Source organism: Hippopotamus amphibius, chromosome 9, assembly GCF_030028045.1.
Source record: "Hippopotamus amphibius kiboko isolate mHipAmp2 chromosome 9, mHipAmp2.hap2, whole genome shotgun sequence".
Classification (NCBI taxonomy): Eukaryota; Metazoa; Chordata; class Mammalia; order Artiodactyla; family Hippopotamidae; genus Hippopotamus; species Hippopotamus amphibius.
The window spans coordinates 105,029,431-105,047,180 of record NC_080194.1 but is presented as its reverse complement, the minus strand read 5'-3'; the positions used below and the strand labels follow the sequence as shown (position 1 = coordinate 105,047,180).

At 47.5% G+C, this 17,750-nt stretch overlaps 1 protein-coding gene across 8 annotated transcripts in view; it reads right to left on the bottom strand.

The window, feature by feature from the left end:
• CUX1 (cut like homeobox 1) overlaps positions 1-17,750 on the bottom strand; it is a 354,634-nt gene that overhangs the window by 171,055 nt on the left and 165,829 nt on the right. For all 8 annotated transcript variants that reach the window (XM_057748078.1, XM_057748079.1, XM_057748081.1 and 5 more), the window contains one exon: positions 17,562-17,609. In XM_057748078.1, coding sequence (XP_057604061.1) covers positions 17,562-17,609 — 48 coding nt within the window. The remainder of the gene's footprint in view (positions 1-17,561; positions 17,610-17,750) is intronic.

The following is a 17,750-nucleotide window of genomic DNA, read 5'->3' as shown; positions in this document are numbered from 1 at the left end:
GATACCACGCACACCCACTAGGATGGCTGTAATCAAAAAGACAGTTAATAAGCATTAGAGAGGATATAGAGCAACTGGAACCCTCACACACTGCTGATGGAAATGTAAAATGACACGCATTGGCAAACAGTCTGGCAGTTCCTCAAAACATTAAATGTAGAGTTACCATATTATCCACCTACTCCATTCCTAGGTACATACCCAAGAAAAATGAAAATGTATCTATGAAAACACTTGTATATGAATGTTCTTAGCAGCATTATTCAAAATAGCCAAAGGGTAGAAAAAGGCCATCTGGCCATCAACTGATAATGGATAAATAAAATGTGACATCCACACAATGGAATATTACTCAGCCATAAAAAGGAATGAAGTACTGATACATGTTACAGCATGGATGAATCACAAAAACATGCTAAGTGAAAGAAGTCAGTCACAAAAGACCACATGTTGAATGATTTCATTTACACTAAAGGTTGAGAATAGTCAAATCTAGAGACAGACAGTAAGTAATTAGTGGTTGCCAGGGCTGGGGGTGGGGTGAATGGGGAGTGACTGCTAAAGGGTACTGGATTTCTTTTGGAGGTGATGAAAATGTCCTGGAATTGTATTGTGGTGATGGCTGCACAACTGTGTGAATATACTAAAACTCATTTAATTGTAAAAAAAAGAAAAGAGAGACAAAAACAAAACTATAAGTATACAGTGAAAAGTAGGTCTCCTTCCCATCCACGTAAACCTGTTACTCAGCTGCCCGGCCAGGAGGCAAAGATTCACTTGAGTATCTTTCCAGAAATATTTTATGCGTTCACAAGCATCTGTGTACACACATTATCTCCCTTTAGAACGAACACAGACACACACACACACACACACACACAGAGTAGGATATTATAGATACTGTTCTGCATCTCGTGTTTTGCACACTTTTGGTCGGCTTCCTTCGTGGTGGGAGGGGCAGGGCTTCGGGGCAAGGGGAGCTTGAAGTGCATGGTCTGCTGTGCCTGGAGCTGAGCTGGGGGTGGGGGTAGCAGAAGGCCTGGGGGCTAAGCCAGGGGGAGGCACTTTATGCTGAAAGGTACTGGGAGTCCCAGAGGCTGTCAACCAGGAAGTAACGTGCTTGCTCTGGACAGGAAGGTCACGCCCAAGAGGCAGGGAGAACTTGGCAGGTGGCAGCACAGTCCAGGAGGGAGGAAGATAACCTCACCAGAGACGGGGCAGGTGTGTGGTAAGAGCCCCGGAGAGGTGGGGCTGATTGCTGGGGGAATTTAAGAGGTCAAAGGAACTGGAGGATTCTATGATTAATAACTAGAACTTTCACTTATCTAGCCCTGCTTTACACCACGATACATACATATACGTGTACCGTCTCTGCTCTACAGGTGGATTTTCCATTATGAGGAAGAGACGCAGAGAAGCTAAAATGACTCATTCAAGGCCACCCTGGTAAAGATAATGTCAGGACTCACATCCAGATCTGTTTAATTTCAAAATCTGGTTTGTGTCTATTGGTTTTCTCTGCTACTCTAAGCTGTCTCCCTGGCGAGGAGGCACCGGAGGGGCAGGTGGTCACACAGGAGAGAAGCTGGGGGGAGCAGGAAGGAGCAGTGCATGTGCCCAGCACCCCAAGTCTGCTACCGCACCCCTAGAGGTGTTGGCCCACAGTGCAGCCCCTGACGGGAACGCCAGGAGGTGCTCCCAGCCGGCCTCTGAGGCCGGTGTGTCCCCCGGGGCACAACTGCTCCGAGGGCAGTGATGCTCGTCTGCTGCTTCTCAAAAGAACACTTGCTCAGAGGTTTGCCCTGGGATGATGCCAGGCCCTGTGTCTCTGCACCAGGCTTGCTCTCCCAAATCTCCAAACACCTGCAGTCTCAGGCCTGAGGATGAATGGGGCTTGAGGGCCCCAGGGGAGTAGGGGGCAGAGTGGGATCTGAACCAGGAGCTGGAGGGGGCCCCTAAGGATGACAGGTCCATCCCAGGTGGCCTCCCAGGCTCCTCCCCACCAGCCCTAGGAACCGGTTTCCTTCTCGGTCGTGTTCCTACTGTGACCCTGTGGGTTTCTCTCTTCTTGTTGTGTTGGAGGACAAAATGTAATCTCACAGGCCTCTCTCTCTCCCCCACCCCCATTTCTCAAGCTTTCTGCATTGGCTTTAGAGTCAGAGGTTGGAGTTCAAATCTCAGCTCAAAAGCTGACAAGCTGTGTGGTTTTGAGCAAGTTACTTGACTTCTCTGGGCTCATTTCCTCTTCTCTATGGAAGTGACCATGAATCTCTCCGGGCTGAAAAGACATTCTGTTCCCTCTCCTTCACCTGCTCAAAGGGCTCCAGCAGGAGTCTGCCATGTCTTGACAGAGCCTGTTCCCCAACGAGTCCCATTTCCCACAGGGGGTGTGGCTAGTGTGGGCTCCAAGGTGAACCCTCCCCAACTCCTAACCCTGGTCCTGCCACTCGGGGTCTTCAGAGATGGCCTGGGAGAGAGGGCCGAGAAGCAGCCCCAAGCAGGGGCAGAACAAGAAGAAGATGCCTGTTCCAGCCACCGGGGAGGAGGGGAGCCCGGCAGCCGCTGTCCATCTGGCTGGTTGCCTCCTTCTGGCTGGCCACTTGGAAGGCTCTGGACGTTGTACTTAGCAGGGCACAGAGGAAACAGTGGTTGTGTTGCCTTCCCTGGGGATGTGTGGGATGAGTATTTCACTGAGTCCAGGCACCTGAGTTCCAACCCGTGACCCTGTTCAGTCCACCTTTGACTGCGAGGGTGGCTGTGAGGCTTGCCTAGAGGGAGCTGACACACATGGGCCTGGACATCGCTGGAGGGTAGGCTCCTTCAGCCTGGGACACCTGGTGCTGAGGATGGAGTGACAAGAGGGTGGCATCTGCCTGGCACATGAGGGAGCCACAGATTCCAGGACCAGACCAGGAGACAGCGAGGAGTGCCAAGAGCCTGGAGCTGGGGGCACAGACCTCCCCCCAGGCACCCACTCCGCTCCTTACACTACTGCCCTCCCACCTGCTCACTCTGGTTGGCGCTAATGTCCCCAGAATAAGGCAGGGGGGAAGGCTTCATGAGATCATGGAAATGGTGATCTGTAGAAGCAAAATGCTGTGCAAATAATTATCGGCAAAGAGAGCAGTGGCACAGTCTGAAAGATTTGGGAGAAGTGGAACATGGAATACTCCATGTTCAAGCAACAGAACTTCCCTGGGCTATTATCAATGTCCCCATGCTCCCCCTGTCCCCGAGTCATGCACATACGTTCACAGTCCTTCTTTTGACCATCTGGTACTTGGTGTCAGTTTCATTTAAGGAATTACTGCATTAAATTGATGGAGCATTAGTAAAACCTAATTAACATCCAGATTGAGTTTTTCCAAGGGAATGGAGATCTGCAGAAAATAAAATACCCTAATAATTTAAATTCCACAGTATTCAAATAAATACTATATAATTGAATATTACAAGTTGGATAATTTTAGTCCAGGAAAAAAAACTATTAGTCTATTCTCACAGACAAATACTACTTCGAATCTTCATTTGAATCTATTCCCCCCAATTCTTCACATCTATTATATGAGGAAATAGGCACTGAGAGAGATCAGCTGACTTGGTGAAGGTCAAGGTCACTGGCAAGTCAGGCCTCAAACCTAGGCCTTATAACTCTAAGTTCAGTGCTTTTACCTTCATATTGCAAGATTCCCTGAATGGGGCTAGGAGTGTAAACATACAGAATTGAGCCTTTTTTTTAAGTCAATGGAGAATGCTTTTGATTTATACATTAGGGGTGTTAACTCTTCATCTACTCATCCATTCAACCAGCCAGCCAGCCAGCCAGCCAGCCAGCCAGCCATTCCCATCCACCCACCAATCTACCCACCTGCCCATCCATCCATCCCCATCCATCCATCCATCCATCCATCCATCCCTCCAACCAGCCATTCATCCCCATCCATCCATCCGTCCATCCCCATCATCCATCTACCTACCTGCCCATCCATCCGTCTCCATCCATCCATCCATCCCCATCCATCCACCAATCTACCCACCTGCCCATCCATCTATCCCCATCCATCCATCCATCGTTTCCTGAGGGCCTGCTATGTGCCAAGCACTGTGCCATGGGAGGAGACAGATCCTGCTCAACTGTTAAGCTCCATGAAAGCTGCATCTGAGTTAATTACCTAAAACCACATACTAGGGTCTAGTTCACAGTAGATGTAGAGTAAATACTTACTGAATGAAAGAATGAATGAGTAGAGACCCTGTCCTCCAGAAAGCTCATGGTCTGGGAGAATGACATAATTCAGCATGACCAGGGTCACAGCTTGGCCGCAAACAGAGCACTTGGAGCAGTCCAGGAGTGCATGGTGGCCTTTGCCGAAGTGACCCCCACCCAGGTGGCTACAAGATAACTTCAGTGACTCCATCAGTGTGGGTTCCCCAACACAGACCCTGTTTCCCAAGCTGTGAGGGAGGAGAAGTATAACGGGAGAGTCCTGAGGCTCCTCTGGGAGCCTCCCTCTGTCACATGGGGCCCTGAATTCCTTACCTGTGACCCTCTGTTCTCTAAAGCCTCAGGTTCTTTTTTTTTTGTGGCATGCTCTGGGTCTTTGTTGCTGCGAGCCAGCTTTCTCTAGTTGTGGCAAGTGGAGGCTACTCTTCTCTGAGGTGCACAGGCTCCTCACTGTAGTGGCTTCTTTTGTTGCGGAGCAGGGGCTCTAGGCACGCAGGCTTCAGTAGTTGTGGCTTGTGGGCTCTAGAGCGCAGGCTCACTAGTTGTGGTGCATGGGTTTAGCTGCTTCGTGGCATGTGGGATCTTCCCAGACCAGGGATCGAACCCATGTCCTCTGCATTGGCAGGTGGATTATTAACCACTGCGCCACCAGGGAAGTCCCTAGAGCCTCAGGTTCTGAGTCAACTTTGCCGACATATCATTTTACTAATTTATTCTAGAGCTCTTTGAGCTCCCTTTTCTGCATTTCAATGCAGTTCATTTCAACAAATATTTCCCAGGCACCTACTGTGCGCCAGGCCCTGGGCAACCAGTCCGGTTGAACCCCCAAGGAGCCCCACGGCCAAGGGCGCCTGACGCGGGTCCTCCGGCAAAGAAGCCAAGGAAGGCTGGGGAGGGCCCGCTGCACCTGGGTGCGCACCGTAAACATCCACAAACTCTGCCGATGGTCACCGAGAGGATGTTAAAAATAATTATCTGCTGAAAATATTAGATTTGCTCTGGATTGTTCATTACATACAATGGCTTAATAGGACTTTTATTGAATAGCTGCAGAGCTCTGGGCCGAAATCAATTTGCTGTACCCTTGGAATCTTGATGTATGCTGTTGACTTTCCCGGTGCGGAGCAATTTGTAATAGCTTTGGCGGGCTGTTGTTTTCAAAGCTCCGGCTCCATCACAAGCATTTATTTCTGACCACAAAATTACATTTATTCAACAGAAAGCAGCTCTGGGTCTTTAAGAGGTTAACTTCTGGAGTGCTTGGCCGCGGTCCAGCCCTGGCCCGGGCGCGGCGGGCGCAGTGGCACAGGCGGCGGCGGCGGTGGCAGCGCCGGGCGGGCGGCCGTGATGAATGAGCTGCTGAGCATACCCCCTCCACGTGCGCTCGGCTCGCTCCCCGGCTTCCATAGATCACGGGCTTAGCCTCAACGTATCTGACTGAAATTGAATTTGGCTTCTCTCTCAACCGTTCATTTCCTATGTTATGCAAGGTTATATCCTTTTCTGCATGAGCAGAACCAAACCAGCTGCAGCTTTGCAGGAGAAAATGTGTTTTCAATTAGGAAGCTGGCCTGAACATTGAACCACAGTCCTACTGCTTCCCTAATTGAGCCATCATGGAACGGGCCTACAGGAAGACGCCACAGCCACCAGGCTGCCGGGTTTAGTAGGAAGAGAATTAAAACGCACTGTCATCGTCACCACCACGACTGCCACTACTGCCACCACAGTCACCCCAATACCAGGCACGTAAAAGGACCCATGAGTCTGAAGATGGCCATGTTGGCTGAGAAGGAAGTTCCCCTGGAAACAGGTCAGGACAGCAGCCTCCCCTGACCTCCAACCAGAGCCTGCCGTGTCCTCAGGGTGCCTGGCCCGCCCTGTGCTCACCTGTCAAATGAACTTACTTATAAAACAGAAACAGACTCACAAACTCAGAGAATGAACTTAATGGTTACCAGGGGGGAAGGATAGCTTAGGAGTTTGGGACTGACATGTACACACTGCTATATTTAAAATAGATAACCAACAAGGACCTACTATATAGCACAGGGAACTGTACTCAATATTCTGTAATAACTTAAATGGGAAAATAATTTTAAAAAGAATAGACACGTATATGTATAACTGAACCACACTGCTGTACACCTGGAATTAACAAAAAGTTGTTAATCAACTATATTCCAATATAAAATAAAAATTAAAACAAAAAAGAGGGGACACTGGCCCACAAACTGGCAGATGCCTTTGAGGTTCCTGGGAGGGGAGGCTGCCTTATTTTTCTCGTGAGTCACTAGGAAGCTGGTGCAGAGCCTCAAACACAGGACTCGGTGAGTCCTTGCTAATGAGGGGAAGGTGAGAGGGAGGGAACTTCAGCTGAGAATACCTCCCCACACCAGCTGGGTCAGGCAAAGGGGGAGATACACAGCCAGGGAGAAGATGCAGGCCCTCGAAAGGAAAAAGTTAGCAACGGGCTGAGATAGTCCTGAAAAGGAACTAAGGAGGCAGACTTTGAGCTCGGTCTTAAAGGATGGAAATGACTTTTATAGGTGAGGAAGAGCAAAAGGTTATAAAAACGGAGGCCGTGACTTTAGGAAAAGGGCAGCGTCAGGAAACCACAAGGCATGTTCGGTGACAGTAAATAGACCAGCCTGGCCGGAGCAGAAGCCAAGGACATGACGCCTGGAAATACATTTTAAAGCTAAATCACGGAGCTCCTGACACACGGATCAAGGGTGCTTGGGCAGGCACCGAATCCCAGAACTTTACCTAGAGGAACTGCCCTTGGGGGGAGCCTAGCCTGTGGGTCCTATAACCAGCCACACATGAAAATCGGTGGGGACTTGGTAAAACGACAGATGTTTAGGTCCCCTCCTCCAGTCTACTGCATCAGAACCTTGGAGGGAGGAGCCTAGGGAGCTGTATTTCTGGAAACATGTGGGTGATTCTCAGGCAGCAGGTTGGGCTGTCCGAGGACCAGTTTTGGGAAACATCGGTCTGGTCCAATCTTCTCAACTACCAGCCTACCCATGACTCTTAACGTGGTACTTGCTAAGTACAGGTATGATGGGGACATAAATGTGTGTGTGCGTGTGTGTAAAGACACACAGTCCCTACCCTCTAGATTTCAGAAGCATAAGGCTTACTCTACATGGCCAGTTAAACCGTGTTCCAATAACTAAAGAATAAAGGCAGACTGTCTTCAGGCTCAAAATCACAAGACAGATACAAACGAAGTGCCTCCCCCACCCCACCCCACCCCTGAGATGAGGAGGGGAGGAGTTTTGTTTCCGGTGGGGATATTCTGGGATGACTCAGAGGCTCAGGCGTTTGGGTTGGGCCTTGAAGAATGGGTAGGAGCTGACAACATCCCTGTCAGGTGGTCCTCTGGCCTTTGTTTGAACACTCCCAGTAATGGGAAACTTACTACCTTGAATGGCCGCTCATTCAAGGAACAGATATAATTTGTTAGAAAATGCCCCATCTTCTGTTCTGCTGCTGACAGTCAACCCACGTACCAGGCCACTGAGCAACACTGGACTTCAGAACCACAGGGCTCCCTGCCGACTCCCTCACTCATCAGCTCCCTTCACAGACAAGCAAAGTCAGGAAGAGGCTCAGAAGCCGCCCGAGGCCACGGGGGAGTCAGCAGCAGCGCTCAGGCCAGCGCCCAGCAACTCTGACCCCTGCGAAGTGTTCTCGGGAGTAAAGCGCTCGGAAGCCCTGGCTTTATTCAGCCACGGCCTTTAGATCCGAACGCTTAAATACGTGACAGGGCAATAGACCCAGGCCACGGGGCACCCTCAGAACGCTCAGTCACTTTTAACTAATTCATGGAATATATACCCAACTTCATCCATTTCACCTATTATTTGATTAAATCAGACTGTGCAAGTGTGCACAGTCCTTTGCTTTCCATCCCACTCAGACTTCTTTGGATGAGAGCCTTTCAATGCAGTTTCCGTAGTGGCCCATGAGACCTCCACCCGCCCACCCCGCGGGCTGCTCTGGCCTGGCTCCCTTGCTCCCTCGGCCCCAGCCCCCAGCCTCCTTTCCGGACCCTGTTCATCCCAAGCACTGTCCCTCCTTGGGGCCTTGGCACCTGCCCTGCTCTGCCCGACACTCTCCCAGGTCTGTGCTTGGCTAGCGCTTCTCATCACACAGGTCTTCCCCCAAATGCCACCTCCCACGACAACCATCTCTGGAGGAGCCGCCCTGCCCCTCCCGTGCTGCTCATTCCCATCACTCCCCTCACAGCACTGTCACCATCTGACATCACTCCTGTGTCCCTTCACTAGGACACAAGTGCCTGTCGATTGTATCCATGGCTGGGTCCCCAGCTTCTATTTGGCCCAGAGCTGCACAAAGTTGGCTCTCAAGGGTTTTACTGAATGAAGAAATGAACAGAGAGCAAAATCCAGCATCAGAGGCCATGTGGGGTTTCACACAGCCAGACTGTGGCTCTGAGTACCATTGGTGTTACGTATACAGCAGACCATCAGTACAAAGGAAAGTCCAAATGATGGCTTGGTCCCTCATAAGGGCCATGTCAGCAGGTGACACTGTGATATCAGTTAACATGTGCCCCACTCCTCCAAGGGGCGCAGGTCGGGTTGCAGCAAAGCATCTGCACACAGTTATGGATATTTAGGTCCACGGGGACCAGCATGGAGCACCAGATGTGATACAGGAGGGGCTGGTCGGAAGGGGAGGGAGCCTGAAGCTGTGTTTGCCAAGCGCTTTACACTAAATGAACATCCATTGTCCCTATCAAAGACCGGGGAGTTGACTCAGATGATGGTGGGGCAGAGGGCACTGCCTGCCCACTCCTCAGACACCATCACTGGAGAACACAGACTGGGAGGCCAGGCAGCCCAGGCCCACTGTTATCACCCAGGTGATGATGAGTGCTTTGCTTACCCGCTCTGGGCTTAGTCTCCTCATCTGTGAAATGAGGATGCTGCTTCTACCCACATGTCCAACAGGCACCCACCACAAGCTCACTGGGGCCAGATACAGGTATACAGAGGAGGCCAACACAGACGGTAAATCTAGAGAGAGTGGCGGATGTGAAAACTCACATGTACAGGGGAAGGAACTCTGAACAGAAGAACATTGTGCTACAAAAGAAATAAAGGGGACTCGGTTTGGACTGACAGTCAGAGGAGACCTCTGTGAGGGGTGACACCCTGAGGTAAGAAGAGCCCTACAGGATGAGTAGGAGAGGGCTGGGCAGAGGACTGGGAGAACAGCTGGGGCTGGGAGGCAGGCAGCGGCCAGGCCAGGGCACCCTGAAGGCATAGGGCACTGGGAAGGCCCTGGAAGCAAGGAAGGATCCAATGCAGAGAGAAGAGGACGGGGTGGGGCGGGTAAGAGCGGGAACAGAGGCCAGTTAGTGAACCACTGGTCTCAGTGACAAATGACATGGTGTTGGACAAGAGTGTGGGAGGTGGTGATGGTGCACTTTGGAGGAGGGATGGAGGAGGTGGGGATGTGGGAGAGAGGAGATGTCCTGGATTTCCAGCTGAGGTGATCAGGCTGCCTTGGGCGTATGTTATCCCCAAGAACGTAAAGGCTGGAGGAGGAGGGAATTTCAGCAGGCGTGGAAGCCGGAAAAGGGGAGGTGGTTGTGGGTTAAGAGGTCTTTCCTGCGGAAAACGGCAAGGTCATGTCACACAGGCAGTCTCATAGGAGCTGGGACTCCAAAGAGAAGACCAAGTTAGAGAGAGAAACCTGAGTTTTCCGCAGACAGATCCTGAGAGATGATACAGCAAAGAAGGCCATTCTTTAGAGGTCTGAAGGGAAAGGAGGAACAGCCTCAGGTGACTAAAAATCAACAGGCAGAGAAGTGAACAGGAAACTCAGCATCACGGGATGTCAAAAGAGGAGGTTATCAAGCAAGGGTCAGGTGGGCTCAGTGTCACTGGGGTAAGAGAGCTGACTAAAAGCGTCAAGGGAGAGTGGGGCAGGTGACAGACCGGGGTGGGTATATGCGCAGAATGGATGGTTCTTTGGAGAAGCTTGGCCAAGAGGCCTGGGGGAGAAAGGAGTCTCCCTCCCTCCCTCCCACGATGGCGCATGCTACCACTTGCAGCACGCTGCTGAGAACACTGCAGGAACTCGCAGACTGAGGATGCAGGAGAGAGGGTCCCTGCAGGACTGTGGTTCCTGAGAAAACAGGAGCTGCACTCCAAGCCCCTGGGGAGGACCGGTGTTTGAAGTAGGGGCATGTCCTCCCATGGTGAGAGCCAACAGAAGAGATGGATACAGCTTTGGAGATCTAGTGACAGGAAGGTCAAAGCAGCGGCTACTTTCCGGGATCGTGAAGACTGGGTGAGCAAATGCTTGAAAAAGCGCGGAGCACAGCGCTTGCTAAGTGTCCCACAAATGCCATTTTGAACATCCTCACAAGTGTGCTTTATCACAGAAGAAAAATGCAAAGAGATGGGAGAGAATAATACTCGGCTTCTAACGTGCAAAAATAGAATTATGTAGCTACTGCCTTGTAAGCACTATTCTTTCTTTTGGAAATAAGTAGTTCATACTTACAAAAGAATATATACATTACAAATCACAAAATGAACACCTGTGAGTGAGAACATTCCCACGACCTTTGAAACTCCTTTGTGCCTATACGGGGCAACCTCTATTCTGGATTTCCTGTTAAACCTTTTCTTTATGGTTTTATTATATAATGAAAATGTACCCTTAAACAATATCAGCTCAGTATTGCACATTTTTGCATTTCATTCACTGTCGCCTGCTGTGTTGTATGTCATCATATGAATACATCATTTTTTACTTATTCTTCCCACTGCTGATAGAAAGCAGGTTGTTTCCACTTGTTTACCATTTTCAGCCATTGCAAAACTTGTTTCCTGAGGCCCATGTTTCAGTTTATTTAGGGCATATGCCTGGGAGTAGAAATGTGTCAAAGTATACGTGCTTCTTCAGCTGGAGAATCTGATGCCAGATTGGTTTTCAAAAAGGTTGCACCCATTTATGCTCTTACCTTGACTTTTGAATTCTGGCCAACCTGGTAGATATGAATAAGGTGCGTTTAGATTATTTTAATTTGTGTTTCCCTGACTGTGTGGTTGAGCATCTCTTCGTATGCACATTGACCATTCTGATTTTCTCTTCTGAGAAGGCCATTCATGGTTTTGCCCATTTTCCTATTGGGATGTTTGTCTTTTTCTTATTAATAGGTAAAAGTTTTAAAACAATGTTTTCTGAATACTAATCCTTTGTCAACTGTGTGTGTAGCAACCATTTCCTCTCGGTTTGTGAGTACCCCATGTATGATCGGTTCTCAGTATGGCCCAAGGGGGCAACATTCACATCAGGGGCATTTAACCTTTATTATGAAAAAGGTCAGATAGGTTTTAAATCTTTATCATGATAAGTTTCCAACAGACAACAAAAATGTCTTGAGGAAGGTGGCACCCTTTCCTAGCTCACAAAGGTGAAAATGAGCTAGTAGCCCAGGGCTAACCTTTCACTTTATTTAGGCTGTCTTCCCATGGGGAGAAAAAGAAAGCTTTTACTTTAAAATTTTAATATAGTTGAATGTAACAATGTCTTCCTTTATGGTTTCCTGTTTAAGAAATCCTACCCAACCCAAAGTCACTATATTCTATATTTTCTTCTAAAAGGTTTCAAGTTTTACCTTAAGTCTTTACCTGTAATTGTGTTTGCATATGGTGTGAGGTAGGGATCTTATTTCATTTAATTCCATAAGGATAACCAATGGTTGGGAGACCACTGAATGAAAAGTCCACCCTTTCCTCACTGATCTGCAATGTCATTTGGCTTCTGTATATGTGCAGGTCAGTTCCTGATTTCTTTACTACATCCCACTGGTGTATTTATCTGTCCCTGTGCCAATTACTGTAGCTTTGATAATGTGGTAGGGCAAACTCTCTGTCTTATTCTTATTTACTATTATCTTTGCCATTATTGACCATTTGCTTCTGCATATAAATTCTGGAATCAGCTTTTCAAGTTTCATGAAAAATACTGTTAGAATTCTGATTGAAACTACAATGACTCACTCTATCATCAATTTGGGGAAAGTTGGTGTCTTTAATAATACAGTAGTGGGAATTTCTATCCTTGAATACTTTGACTTTCTCCATTTAACTCTTCTCTAATATTGTTTAATAATAATATTATAATTTTCTTCAGAAAAAGTTCCTATGCATTGTTATATTTACTCCTAGGTATCCTTTATTCATTCATTCACTGGTATTGGGTCTTCATTGCTGCACGCAGGCCCTCTCCAGTTGTAGCAAGCAGAGGCTACTGTTCGTCATGGTGCGTGGGCTTCTCATTGTGGTGGCTTCTCTTGTTGTGGAGCACAGGCTCTAGGCGTGCAGGCTTCAGTAGTTGTGGCACGTGGGCTCAATAATTGTGGTTTAAGGGCTCTAGAGCACAGGCTCAGTAGTTGTGGCACACAGGCTTAGTTGCTCCGAGGCATGTGGGATCTTCCCGGACCAGGGACTGAACCCGGCTGCATTGGCAGGCGGACTCCCAACCACTGGGCCACCAGGGAAGTCCCCTTTACTTTTCTGTTGCTATCTGCAGTGGTATCCTTTTTCAGTTTGCTATTGATGTAGAGATGCGCAATTACTTTTGTATATTGATTTTGTATCTAGCAACCTTGTTAAATAATTAAGGCTCACCTGAAAAATGACAGTTTTATTTCTTTTGCTCCAATACTTGTAATTTTATTTCTTTTTCTAGTCTTCTAATGGTAGCTAAGACTTCCAGTACAACATTAAATAAAAGTGGCAACAGTAGGCATTTTTGTCTGGTTCTTGATTTTATGGGTAATGTTTTTAACATCACTGAGTATGATGATTGATGCAGGTTTTTGATAAATACCTTTTCTCAGGTTAACAAATTTCCCCTCTATTCCTTGTTTGCTGGAAGGTTTTTTCTGTTTTGTTTTGTTTTTTTAATCTTTTTCTTAAAATCATGAATGAATGTTGAAATTTACCAAATTATCTTCCTGTAACTATTGAGATTTTTCCTTTTTAATCTGAGAATATTAATTTGTATCAATAATTTTTTCTGTTAAACCAAACAGCATTCTTGGGATATATGCAGCTTGATGGATTCAATTTATTAATACCTTTTCAAAGACTTCTGCATATCTATTCATAAATAAGACTGATTTTAATTTTCTTATACTGTTCTTGTCTGGTTTTGGTATTCATAAAATGAGTTAGGAAGTGTTCTCTTTTTTTATTTTCTGAAAGAAAAGAAATTCTCCTAATTTGCAAAAGATTAGAACTATCTGTTTCATGAATGATTGATAGGACTCTCCCACAAAACTGCCTAAACATTGTGGGAATATTTCTGTAATAGTTATAAGGCTATTCAGGTTTTCTACTTCTTTAATCAGCTTTGGTACATCACAGTATTCCAAAAATTTGTCCATTTTGTCTGAGTTTTAAAATTTATTGGCATAAAATAGATTATAACATTCCCTTATTATCTTTTTAATCTCTGCTGCGGTTGCAAACTTATCCTGTTTTTATTCTGAACCATTTTTTCCTTGATTTAGGAAGGTGGTTTGTCTATGATAGCAGTTTTTTTCAAAGAACCAACTTTTGAGCTGTTTCTCTCTTGGGTCTTTCTTTCCTTTTTCATTTTAATCTATGTATTATTAATTATAATTTTTTATTTCCTTCTTCCTCTTTTCTTTGAATGTATTCTATCATATTTTTATAACTTTTTAAGCTGGATGCTAAGCTCATGGATTTTTAGTCTTTTATTTCCCCCCTAATATAAGCAACTGAGTTATTTCTTAAGAGGATTTTCCTTCCTGAGGACACTTGGGTTAAGTATGCAGCTCCCCCATAGCCAAGAGGAGGAGGGCCTAAGCCAACTCCTCACCCCCTCAACCCCTGCACGAGGACCCTTCTCAGGGAGAGGAGCAAGGAGTGGGAAAGGCAATTTGGAAGACTTAGCATTTTCCTGCAGAGTGTGAGCATCGCTTTACTAAAGGGATGTCTGAATTACTCGACTAAAATAAGCCTTAAATTGGAATGACCCCCCCATCAGCTGGCTGGGCTTATGAAACACAAATTTAGGTATAATAAATAGATCTAATTTCAGTGTGAGTTAAACTTGATGACTTTGCTATAACAATTATGAATAACCACTATGATTATATGATCCCAAACCTTTCAATCAAGGACAACAAATTGTTATTTACTAGTTTCTTCTAAACTAGTAAATAAACTTCCAAACTAAAGCATACCTTCCAGGGTCCCTCTCACCCTACAAACAGCAACAGATCCCAAAGAAATGAGAGAGGCAAAGTGCTTTAAAACTGCCCCCAGGGGAGCTTGGCTGTTCCATCATTTATCGATAACCACTTCGAAAGCCCAAATACTCTGGTTCTCAGCTGTTGCGTTGGGTGCTGGGAACACAACAGCCAACAAGACAACACACAGTGGCTGCCTTCACACATTTCACAGACGAAAGGGGAACCAAGACAAAGTGACAGGCGGCTCTCAGGCATGATGACAGATGCAGAGCACACAGTAGGGGGGGACCTGGCCTGTTATCTGGGGCTCAGGGAAGACCTTCCTCGAGGAAGTGAGCCAGGTAAAGAGGAAGGAGGCAGAAGCATTTCAGGAAGCAGGTCAGCTGTGCAAAGCCCTGGGGGCCGGTGAGGACACCCAGCGCACAACGGCCTGGCAGAGACTCAGGATGGCCGTGTATCCTGGGACAGGAGGGAAGAAGTGAGCAGACCCTAGAAAGGTTAGCAGTTACTAAATCACGCAGCTCTCACAAACCACAGGCAGGAGGGCCTCTGGAGAACCATGAGAAAACACCTAAGGGCGTAAGTGGCACCCTGGCCAGGCTACCATTTCCCGTGATGTTATGACATAGAGTAAAGAAGTATTCTCGCGGGAACTCTAAAGGCCTCGTGAATTTCTCACTGTCTGAAAACTTTATTTTTATTTATTTATTTTTCTTTTGGGGATCTCAAGTAAGAAAGAAATCTATACAAATTCTGAGGCAAAGATCACGTTTTCACTATCACAATACTTCCTACCAGGGGGAACTCAAGCATCTTGGGATGAACTCAAATATATCTGATAAATAAAATTGCAGCAGCAGACACTCGAGTGATGGGTATGAGAACAAGCCTCTGGTTACTAGAGAAGGTGGCTTTTCAGAAAAACAATGGATCCCACCCCGTCTAAGCACCAGGACCCACTGCTTCTGGTCACCCCTGCACTCATGGTCCCCACATGCAAGTTACCTGCTGCTATGCAAGTTCAGTCTTCAGAAACGAGCAGGGTTTGGTCCCCTCTACTCAAATCAGCGTATTAGAAAGCACACACTATTTAATATAAATATAGCAATTAGCAGTGGCTTGGTAGATATTAATGGTACTACAAAATATTTACTTTTCAAATAGCCTTAAAAAAAATCAGGGAAATAGGAAGCCTACATGTCTCACAGGCATTTTAAATTTAATATATATTTCCAGAACTAAACCCATAACCCCATCCAGAATGTGGGATAATCTATACAACTGGCTTAGATTCTTAAAAAAAAAAAAAAAACAATAACAATAACAAAGGTGAGGGGGTGGAGAGAGTGTCTATATTAAAAGAGAAATATATATTATTTCTCCCAAATGCAATGCAGAGCAGTTATAAAAGATATTTTGGGGGCAACTGGGGAAATTTGATTTTGGATAGATGGGTATCATGAAATTCGTGTTACTTTCCCAGGTGTGATACTCAGGGTTCCAGTGGAAAGCTCCTTAATTTTAGGAGACGCCTATGTGGCTGAGGGTGGGAGTGCCCCCGCAACTCACTTTCAAATGTTCCATAAAGGGGTGCGGGGAGAGGAGCCAATGTGGCACAACGCTGACAGGTGAGGAGTCTAGGTAAAGGGGCTCAGCGGTTCATTACCCCAGTCCTTCTACTTGAATGTAGGTTGGAAATTTTTCAGAAAGAAAGAAAAACGAGCAAACAACAGAAAGAGCACCCTGAACTATTCCAGCCAGAGAAACACCAAGCCGATGGGTCTCACAAAAGCTGCTGAACAGGTAGAAGAGATTAGATCACATGTGGGCAGGTGTAAGGTGACGGCTTTACTCAGAAAATGAGGGTTTGGAGATGTAATTTCTGAGGAAAAGGCAATTCGAGTCCTTCTAAGACCTGGGCTACTGATGTTCTTCTGTGCCCTACGGAGCCAAGCATGGTGGTGGGGGTGGGGAGTGGTTCCTGCGGCAGGAAATAATAAACAGAGAGATGAGCCCCGCCTGCACGGCTTGCAAATCTGCAGCCACCACCAGCCTCACTGTGGCTGTTGCTCCCACACGTGCCCCTCGCTGTCCTGGAATCTCCTCTCTGGCCTCCGCCGCTGTGGTCCTCCTAACTAACCTCCTTGGATCCCGCACCCTCTGCTGTCACCCACGTGCTGAAGAGTTTACCAAATGACAGCCCTGACCTCTCGCACGGAGCTCTGGGGCCAGGATTCCAGCCTCTCATCACTCCTGAACTCGCCCCCTCACGTCCCTGCATCCGGCCCCTCCCCCATGCTCTCTCTGAGTTGGGAAGTTGCAGAAACACAAAATTCCTAAGATCCCATCAGTGTGGGTTCTTTAGAGGACTTGCAAACCTTCTCGCTCCCTCTCCTCCCTATTATTACTACGTCGTCATTCCTATGGGAGAAGCTGAGAGGGAATAATTCCCCAACACTAACAGCATTTCTGGTTTTCTAAAATTCACCAAGTGTCTACACAAAGGGTGGAGAAGGACCAGGTGTGTCACCCACCTGGACTGTGCCCCCTTCTCTGTGGATGAGCAGTATTCAGGGCACACAGTTCTCAGATGACGGGCCACCTGCCCGCCACCTTGCCCAGCACTTCCCTGGATGGATCAATTAGAAAACGATCCTTATGCTGAGCCCAAACCTACTCCTCATGGCTTCTGCCTATGAAGTTCCTCTTCCCCCCACGGCTGTGCATGAAGGCACAGTCCCAGACCAGCTCAGGGTACCAGTGAGCTTGGGGCGGGGGGCCTGGGGCTCTGAGGACAGGGTCTCACCCCCAGATTCCATCGCCCCTTCTGATATCCTGAGTCCCGCCTCCCCTCCCACGTGGGCTTTTAATCACGGACACTCAGTGGAAACATCACTTTGAGGAGCGCATCATCTGCATGCAGATGGGTCACGGGTGGCTCGGTGCGGCTGGGAGGCGCCCTCTGAGTAAGCACCTTCTGCCAGTGGCATTTACTTACTAAGAAGAGGAAGAAAGCGCAATGAACAGGAAAGATGTAAAAGAAACATAAACGCTTACCTCCCCTTGGAAGCTCTTCAGCAGCGGTGCTACCTGCTTGCGCAAATCCTGGGGCGAGACGGTGGGTCAGGAAACAGCCATTGGAGAAGAAAAGAGAAGGGAAACATTCATTAAGGTCTCCTAAAAACAGCTTCGAATTCAGCGCTGGTTACCAGTGCCTCTCCTGTCGCGTTCCCCCCCTCATACAAC